Source organism: Asparagus officinalis, chromosome 4 (assembly GCF_001876935.1).
Source record: "Asparagus officinalis chromosome 4, Aspof.V1, whole genome shotgun sequence".
NCBI classification, from domain to species: Eukaryota; Viridiplantae; Streptophyta; class Magnoliopsida; order Asparagales; family Asparagaceae; genus Asparagus; species Asparagus officinalis.
The window spans coordinates 124,001,259-124,011,341 of NC_033797.1; the positions used below are offsets into that span (position 1 = coordinate 124,001,259).

The window sequence follows — 10,083 nt, forward strand, 5'->3', positions numbered from 1 at the left end:
TTGCGATACTTTTTTTTTTTTTTTTGCAAAATCTACATTGCACACTATATAATATCACATGTACATGTACACAATATTACACAACACCAAATCATATTCATATCCAACACAATCTAATTATATTTTAATATCAAATACAATTATATTCAAATAATACATTCACCAAAATACTAGAGAGATACATAAATTGTATACATAGATAATAAAGAATACAATTATTTACATAACTTGATGAACTTTGCATAATTTATAGAATCCAATTGCATTTACTCCTCCAAGTTGTTGAAGCATCATTAGGCCGAATGCTAACCTGTGCATGGAAAATCCATCCATCAATACTTTTCTTTTGATAAAAATATATGATAAACACTAATTCATCTACATTCAGTAAGAAATAGCAATTGAGACTCCTCCTACAAGTAGCAAAAAGGAAAATGTGGTTGCCAAGTTACCATGAGGGTGGCCTGGTCCTAACATATGTTTCATAGGACCGAACATCAGAACATTTGCCATCATGGTTCAGGTTGCTTTCAGAATCCAAAACTACCTCCGCGTGGACAAGCAAAGGCCTTTTGAACTTTGCCAACACAGATAATCCCTCCTATAAAAGAAGGTAAGACTTTAACGAATAAGCAAATGAGCATAAGAAAAAGTAAATCGCATTATCTTTGTAATGCAAAACGGAGGAAAAATAAGGCACAGTGTTAATTAATTAAGTATCAATACTTACAATGAAGTAAACTAAAAACTAATGACTGAACACAAAATTTTTTATTTAGAAAATAACTAAGTGACCAAAAACACACTTTGATATGAGTTGAATTAGTCATTGGGAAATCATTTATTCCTGAGGGGCACATGAAAGACTGCACAAAGCAGGAAAAATATGTCAGGAGATGCAACAGGAAAGAGTTATTTCACACACAACTTTTTATATCAATAAGCTGTTAACACAAATAGGAAAATAAATGCAGTAATAAATTTGCCATGGAAATTAACAGTCCCTTATAGCACACCAAATCAAACCTTCATGATTGGCACCCCTGCAACATAAAAGATATGTTTCATGGTAGTTTTTTACTTTTTATGTATGGGGAACCTTGGGCTTTAATTATTTCCAAGTCGAATATACTGTCATTGACTAGAGTATTACAAATATATAAATACAAGAAATAAATAAAAACTAAGGATCAAGACAATACCAACATCGACATATATTTTCTCATGTGCTGCGTCGACCTAATAGCATCAAACAACAAATTAAGTATTCATTAGTTATCTGAATAAAGCGAACAGTATCAAGTGAATTAAGAAATATTTCCCACAACAAATAAAATAACACTGGAACTTGATAGGATTGTATGTACTCTACAGTATACTAAGTTTCAAACTTTCTTACCCTTGAAAGACTGGACAATCAGATGTTTATACCAGTTTATTGAAAGGACCAGCCATAAGAGTGGACGTGTAACATTAATAAATTGATTGAACATAACTAATGCTCAACGAAAAATCATTGTAATAAACATGTCAAAGAGATGGTGTCAAATAATATGACTGTACCAGCAGCTGCTGCCTTGGTCCCTGATGAGAAGCCTTTCCATTCAACCCTTCCAGGTTCATCAAGATGTGTGTGGCTGAATGACGGAAGCATTGAAAGAAAGAAACTCCAGTATGAATATTCTACTTTTGTAAAGTGAGTAATTGATACATCATATGACCTACCAATGCGGATACTTTTAAGGTCAAATATAACCAGCAAAATACATAGACAATCCATCAGCTGGTTAAAAAGCACTAGCTTTCCCATTCATTTATTGTGGATTGGGGGGGAAACAAGACTCTAATCACTGTGATACCTTAACATCCACTGGAACATTTGACCGAGTCCACATATACTTTCATTCAAACAAGCAACGCACATTTAAGGACTCAATTGATCCCAATTACAAGCAAAATCACCCAAGATCAAAACATTAAAATAAATAACTGATCTTTACCTGGAAAAACTTCGAATTTCTCAATGGTGAAGGGCTCGGCGGCGCCTTGGTCGCCGGACTCCCATTTCCTGCCAATTGATCTGATTAATTTGCGAAGCAAACGAAAATTTCAACTGATTACACTTGAGATTGTTCCCCAAAATTCGAGATCTTATATAGATCAAAAGCAAACGAAAATTTCAACTGATTACACTTGAGATTGTTCCCCAAAATTCGAGATCTTATATAGATCAACAAACAGCACCAACCGCTATGCTAACATTTTGAGATTGTTCCCCAAAATTCGAGATCTTATATAGATCAACAAACAGCACCAACCGCTATGCTAACATTTGATTATATTTTTACCCTTTTAATTTTGTAGTGATCAACATCCATTGCTATGCTTGAACATTTTTTTTATGCACAAGTTTGTATTGTGCTCTGCATGCATCATGCGCACCAGAGAGCTAATACGTAATAAATGAAGGAGGTCATAAGAGCTTCTCCAACCGAACGCTATCCCCTCAAAATGACGCAAAAAATGTTCCTATTCCTCCTCCAACCGAACGCTTTCCTCAGCGCCATTTTGGGGGAGAGCTACAGTGCTGCGCCAGATTTGGCGCAGCACTGTAGCTTTGGCGCAGTGTATATGTATTATATAATTAGCTTTTATATTTTTATTTTATTCATAAAATATATTATTATAATTAATTATATGTATTATATAATTATATAATTATATAATTTGTTAAATATTTTTAATTTCAAAAAATGTTAAAAGATAAGAATAATAAAAGGAATATTCTTTTTGGTGTAACATTTGGTGTAATGGGTTGGAGATGGAATAGTAATTTGGTGTAAAAACTACACCAACTTGGTGTAAAAACTACACCATTTTGAGTTTTATGGTTGGAGATGCTCTAAGGGATAGCAACAGGCACTCCATGTAATCCATGTTAAGAGAAGAAAACAGGATAGACTAATGGAGTATGTGTTTTAGTGAAGTGAGAACAAAGAGAAGCTTTTGAGACTCATTCTAGAAAGAAAGCCTTATTCAAAAAAAGCAACAAAAAAAAATGGTAACATTCATTGGATCCTTAATTCCTATTGGCCTTATTCCAGGCGCCCCCACGTTTGATTAACACCTTGTATACTGAACCCAAAACCAACCTTTTTAAAACACAAGTAAAGATATGATCCAGAGTTTGAACAACACAGATATCTCCAATCATCACCGCCAACCAAAACTACTCCTAAACATTGTATCACCAACCTATTAACAATGTTGGAGACATCGAGACCGAAAAGACCAAATTGCAGGAAACAAGAGAAGGAACATTCGTTCAGGCAAAATGACGAACAGCTGGAGGGCATGAATTAAAAAAAACTACCTTTAGATAAAGGAATAATGTGATCGTACTCGTAGCAGAGGCATCCAAGACAGTTCCAGAAGCGCTTGCATACGACGTTGCCGCTGCGTGGCGTCCTTGCGCCACTAGCCCGGGGATGGCGCGCCCGGGACTATGTCCCTGGACAGGCGACGAGGGCGACGAGGGCGGGATGCGGGCGGAGCAGGCGGCGGAGGAAGGTGGACGAGGCCGGAGGCGGCGAGAGAAGGACGAAGCCGCCGCCGTGGAAGTAACGGGACGACGGGGGAGCTTGGGCTAGGTTAGGTTTGGAGATGTAGAGGCGGAGGAAGGTGTTGCGGGCTACGCTGAGCAGGGGATGTCCTGGAGAGGCGCAGCGCACGCGCGTGGAGTGGAGGTGGACGGGATGAGAGGATTGGTAGAGAGAGAGAAAAATTTGGGCGTTTGGAGAGAGAGAGGGGGGGTTTGGAGAGAGAGAGAGAGAGGGGGTTTGGCCCGTTTGGGGGTTTTAGATGGAGCAGGGAGAAAAAAAGAGACGGAGAAATGAAAAAATAGACGGGGTAATGAAAAAAGAGGTGGAGGCGTTAATTTTTTTTAGGCAAGCTATATGGAATTTCCATTTCCGTCTAGCTTACATCAGTGTAGACGGATATTTTGTTTAGGTTGAGTGTTTATTTAAAAAAAAATATAAAACCGTCTAGTTTGTCAATCTAGACGGAAATTTATGTGTAGATTGATTCAAACTAGATGGAACAAACTAGACGGAATTTTTTCCGTATGGGCTTGTTTGTTTGCACGGAAGTAATTGTGAAGTAGCTAAAGTAAAAGAAGTAGAGGCTACTTCTGCTACTTCCAAACAAAAAAGTGTGTTTGGTTCTCTGAAAAACTTACTTCCAATACTTCCCTAAATGCTTATGTGGCGCCTACGTGTCATCCTTACTTCCAAAATATTTTTCTAATCCTCAATACTCAGAAGTAGCTCGAAAGTAGTTGAAATGCATATTAATTATGACATAAATAATTTTTTTATTAATATTTTCTTTATTAGTTACTTCTAATAACTTTTCATTGATAAAATTACTTCCTAATAATATTTTTAAATGTTATCCAAACAAAAAAAGTAAATGAAGAGGAAGAAGTTCTACTTCCATTACTTCTAAAAATATATGAAACAAACAAAAAAAATTCTATTTCCACTACTTCCTACTTCATAGCTTTGAAAGTTACTTCTATAACCTATTTCTTACTTCTAATGCTTCCATTATCCAAACGGGCCTAGTTTGCCTCAAACTAGACGGGAAAAAATTCCATCTAGATTGTTCCGTCTAGTTTGATCTATTAGTGAATTATGAATATCTTTTCAAAGTGTCGTTCGTTCTGTCCTATTAGGAACTTCTTCAAGCGTAAATAGCAGCTAATAAAAATTCACAAAAATCGCCTTAACATATATTGCCTTTCAACTTCCACTCTATTTCCTATTGCAACCTTTCCGATTAACTATTATTAATTATTTCGTTTCTTCATTCCGTAGTGCCTCGTTGATTTCTTTTTTCCCCTGGGAAGTTGAATATAAAAATCATAAAGATCTGATATTAGCATCTCAATATCTACTTATGCCTCGGGATGTACCCAACAAGAACCGTTATGCACAACTCAAAAAGAACTGTGGTTAGGTAAAAGTCTAAGTACACCTATATTGACATGTAAGATATTGTACTCATGCCTCAGGTCAAGAGACTACTTTGTACTATATCACTTGAGAACTACTATTTGACAGTTAAGTATAATTACCAACTAGATGTTCTCAGTGAGTCGTTCAGTCAACTCATTCACTAATGAGTCACATGTATACTATATCTTGATGTCTCACATCAATGATCTAAGAGATGTAATGAGTCACATGTATACTATATCTTGATGTCTCACATCAATGATCTAAGAGATGGATCATCGTCCTTTCAAAGAAGAAGTAAAGTATACACTAGTCTTACCAAAGTGATGATGTCCCATTTCAACACCTCATCGACTAGGAACATTATTGAATATACGTTAGCGACAAATCAGATCTCTTCATTACGATCATATCCGAAATGTCTGACTATTATTTTAAACAAGGATGTTATATTCATATAGGTCATGTTGCAATATACAATTATTATCTGCAGGGCACCTATATCCAACAAACTTCCACTTACACTAAGGCCAATCATTGTAGTATCTAATACCTAATAGCTCAACAAGTTTTTCAAATTGTGTATGAGCAATTGCCTTTGTGAATGGATCTGCGATATTATCTTTTGTGTCAACTCTTTCAATCTTGATCTCTTAGCGATCAACTATCTCCCTGATCAAGTGATACTTCCTCAGAATGTGTCTGGACTTATGATGAGACCGGGGTTCCTTTATCAGAGATATTGCAGCATTACTATCACAGTATAAAGGTACTGGATTTTTAATGGTGGGAACAACTTCCAGCTCTGAAAGGAACTTCCTCATCCAGACAGCTTCTTTGGCTGCATCATTTGCCGCAATGTATTCGGCTTCCATAGTAGAGTCTGTTACTGTGTCCTGCTTGGAACTTTTCCAACTGACAGGCCCTCTATTGAGGGTAAAAACATATCCTGAAACAGATTTACTATCATCGATATCGCTCTGAAAGCTAGAGTCGGAAAAAGCCTCCATTTGGAGGTCACTTTTACCATATATCAAAAATAATTCTTTAGTCCTTTTCAGGTACTTAAGTATATTTTTGACCGTTTTCCAGTACTCTTCTCCATGATTAGATTGGTATCTACTTACCAAACTGAGTGAATAAGCGATATCCGGTCTAGTACATAACATGGCATACATGATCGACCCTACTGCCGAGGCATAAGGAATTAGACTCATGTGTTTCCTCTCTTCATCAGTCTGGGGAGACATCTTTTTAAGAGCGAGATTCCAGGAGATACAGGTACAAAACCTTTCTTGAAATTTTTCATGCTAAACTATTTTAGCACTTTGCCAATGTATCTAGATTGGGATGATCCTAATATCCTTTTAGATCTATCTCTATAGATCTGAATACCCAGTATACAGGATGCTTCACCCAAATCTTTCATGGAAAATCTTTTTGATAGCTAAATTTTAACCGCTTGTAATGACGGTATGTCATTACCAATTAAGAGTATATCATCTATAATACAAAATAAAAAACGATACTATATTCCCAATTATCCTTTTATACACACATGGTTCATCTGGATTTTTGATGAAATCAAACTCTTTGATAGCATCATCAAAACAGATGTTCCATCTCCGCGATGCTTGCTTCAGTCCATAAATGGATTTAAACAATCTACATGTTTTTCCACTGCTCCCACTGACTACAAAACCCTCTGGTTGCGTCATATATATGCACTCTTCTAAATCACCATTTAGAAATGCAGTTTTAACATCCATTTGCCAGATCTCGTAGTCATAGTGAGCAGCTATAGCAAGTAGGATCCGAATAGACTTTAGCATAGCTACTGGAGAAAAAGTTTCATCGTAGTCCAAACCAGGTCTTTGACGAAAACCTTTAGCTACCAGTCTAGCTTTAAAAGTTTTTACTTTCCCATCTACACCCAACTTTTTCTTAAACAACCATTTGCAACCTATGGGTATCACCCCTTTAGGAGTATTGTCTAAGATGCATACTTTGTTGGTGTACATAGAGTCTATTTCGGATTTCATTGCATCTTGCCAAGCAACAAAATCCCTACTCTGAAAGGCTTGCTGATAACTCAAAGGTTCGTCATCATCTATAGCATGATCTAATATGCTATCTTTAATGAGAAAATCATATTGTCTTTTAGGTGCGTGAGATCGCCTTGGATATCTGCGGAGTGGTTAAGGTTCTTCTGGTACAACTGAATTTTTTGGTTCTAATAAATTATTAGTATTGATTTGTATCTCTAAAATTTCTTCCAGTTCTACCATGCTCCCACTAATTTCTTTTTTAAGAAATTCCTTCTCCAAGAAGGTAGCATACTGAGAAACAATTATCTTTTGTTCATCGATGTGGTAGAATTGATATCCTTGGGAATTCCTTGGATATCCTACAAATTTACACAATACTGACCGTGCCTCTAACTTTTTGGGATCTTGCTTTTTTACATAAGCACGACATCCTCAAATCTTAATATAATTAAGATATGGTTTCATCCCATACCATATCTCATATGGAGGTTTAGGCACTACTTTAGTTGGAACTTTAATCAGTAAGTGTGCTGATATTTCCAACGCATATCCCCAGAATGAAAAAGGTAACTCAGCGTTACTCATCATGGAACGTACCATATCTAATAGGGTACGATTCCTCCTTTCTGACACGCCGTTAAGCTGTGGTGTAAAGGGTGGAGTAACCTGAGAGAGAATCTCATTCTCTTTTAAAAACCCTAAGAATTCCGAGCTCAAGTATTCTCCTCCTCGATCCGATCGAAGAATTTTAACTTTCTTGCCCGTTATACTTGATAAATTTCTCAAATGCTTCAGACTTGTGTTTCATCAAAAACACATGTCCAAATCTTGAAAAATCATCAGTAAAAGTAATAAAGTAGGAGTAGCCACCTCTGGCCATTGTAGACATAGGGCCATATACATCACTATGTATCAGTCCTAAGAGTTTTGTAACTCTTGCTCCAGTTCCCTTAAATGGAATCTTAGTCATTTTACCTTTAAGACAAGACTTGCAAGTATCATAAGACTCAAAGTCAAATGGATCTAAATCTCCATGCTTATGTAGCTCGCCAAGTCTTTCTTTATTAATATGACCAAGTCTACAATGCCATAAGAAAGCATCATTCACAACTGAGTGCTTTCTTTTATTAGTGTGATGAGTATTCAGAATTGTGTTTTGATTAAGAATATATATGCCATTACACACTGGATTGGTAGGTATACCAATTACATTTTCCTAGTACCAAGTACCAACCAATATATAATTGGTAGGAAAAATTCACTATTTCTACCAACCAATAACGTTGGTATACCAACTACTTGGTACGGTTGGTACTCGGTTGGTACGGTTAGTATTGGGTTTCTACCAACTATGTCTTTTGCTAGTCAGTCTGTAGAAGCTCTAAGATCTTTCATACATATATGAGCGTATACCAAGTTTCTTACAATTATTAGAGTTTCCAATTTGGAAGGCTTTGCTTGCCATAGCTGATGCCTTTATTAGAGTTTCCAATTTGGAAGGCTTTGCTTGCCATAGCTGATGCCTTCAATGTTGCCATTTTGTTGCATAGGGCTGAAATTTCATTTTTAGATGTTCTAAGCTCCTCGATGATGCTTTCTACTCGATTGCTTACGTCTTCTGCTTTTATCTTTGGAGTGAAGAAAACAAGACACATATTCCAAGATTATAATACAGAAGCAAGACTTATTGACAAGAATTTTGATGTTCTAGAAAAATATGTTTTTTTCCCATTCCAGATACATGACTGCAACTTAACTGCAGATTAATTCAAGAACTATATGATTGTAGTACATAGCATTGATGTGTAAAACGAAGCACATGCAGAGACAACTTATTTTCAGGATTGTGACTATATAATAGTAATTTAGGTTAATAATCTTGGACATAAATAAAAAACAAAAAGAGAATCATGTATGAATGAACCCTAGGAACACCCAAAAAAAGAGCACGGGGGGCCAGGGAGGTGCTTTAAACATATTTAGCAAAATTCTAGAGAAATTCAAACATATTTAGCAAAAAATTCTCACCTCACCAGCTGAACAGAGACGAGTGAGGAAGCAGAGCACGGGGAGCCAGTGAGGTGCTTCGCTTGAATCGCGGAGTCGATCTCTTCGTCGGTGTATGAATCGTCGGAGCGCGCTTCTGCTGCCACCGCTTCGAAGAGAAAGAAGAAGAAGGAGATCTCTGCGCAGGCTCCGGGATCGTCAGAGTGCGCTTCTGCTACCGCCGCTTCGAAGAGAAAGAAGAAGAAGGAGATCTCTGCGCAGGCTCTGGGATCGTCGGAGCGCGCTTCTGCTGCCGCCGCTTCAAAGAGAAAGAAGAAGAAGGATAGATCTGCGCCGGCTCCGGGATCGTCGGAGCTCGCTTCTACTGCCGCCGCTTCAAAGAGAAAGAAGAAGAAGGATAGATCTGCGCCGGCTCCGGGATCGTCGGAGCTCGCTTCTACTGCCGCCGCTTCAAAGAGAAAGAAGAAGAAGGATAGATCTGCGCCGGCTCCGGGATCGTCGGAGCTCGCTTCTACTGCCGCCGCTTCAAAGAGAAAGAAGAAGAAGGATAGATCTGCGCCGGCTCCGGGATCGTCGGAGCACGCTTCTGCTGTCGCCGCTTCGAAGAGAAAGAAGGAGGAGAGATGAGATCTGTGCGATTAGGTTTGGGGGCGGCTGGGTGAGGGCCTGAGGGGTTTTGGCTTTTTGGGGGGGTTAAAAAAAATCGACGGTTGAGATTTATCTTCCCTAAATCTATGGTTGAGATTTAAGGATATATATATAATTTATATATTAAATAATTTAATATAATATAAGTTGGTAGGTACGGTATACCATGGTAGAGGAAAATGTGTACCACCTACCGTACCATATTTTGAAGCTGGTACGGTATACTGTACCATGTACCATGTACCAATTTGATGGTATACCAACGTGTTTGGTACGGTTGGTACATGAATTGGTTGGAATGGAATTGTGTACCATTGTCAGCCCTAAAATATGATATTCATAACATTGTTCTCCAACTT

At 37.6% G+C, this 10,083-nt stretch overlaps 1 protein-coding gene across 9 annotated transcripts; it reads right to left on the bottom strand.

Annotated features, from left to right (window-relative positions):
- On the bottom strand, positions 97–9,181 carry LOC109838077 (allantoinase-like). 9 transcript variants are annotated; one of them, XM_020406544.1, is made up of 7 exons: positions 3,374–3,469; positions 2,001–2,068; positions 1,564–1,637; positions 1,203–1,239; positions 807–866; positions 453–601; positions 97–310 (listed from the first exon to the last, which is right to left on the bottom strand). In XM_020406544.1, exons 3-7 carry the CDS (start codon positions 1,602–1,604, stop codon positions 220–222), a joined length of 378 nt encoding a protein of 125 aa, XP_020262133.1. In that variant the 5' UTR covers positions 1,605–1,637; positions 2,001–2,068; positions 3,374–3,469; the 3' UTR covers positions 97–219. The 9 variants fall into 9 exon arrangements, 6 of the variants coding, with proteins under 6 accessions (XP_020262133.1, XP_020262135.1, XP_020262136.1 ...); XM_020406546.1 differs by having other exon boundaries at positions 2,001–2,080; XM_020406547.1 differs by lacking the exon at positions 1,564–1,637.

Excerpts from the sequence above, each read along its gene's own strand:
- LOC109838077 (XM_020406544.1), bottom strand. The coding sequence starts at position 1,604 with ATGGAAAGGCTTCTCATCAGGGACCAAGGCAGCAGCTGCTG. Across the intron at positions 867-1,202 it reads GAAAATATATGTCGATGTTG|TCTTTCATGTGCCCCTCAGG; the intron begins GTATTGTCTTGA and ends TGCTTTGTGCAG. Across the intron at positions 602-806 it reads CTAATTCAACTCATATCAAA|GAGGGATTATCTGTGTTGGC; the intron begins GTGTGTTTTTGG and ends CTTCTTTTATAG.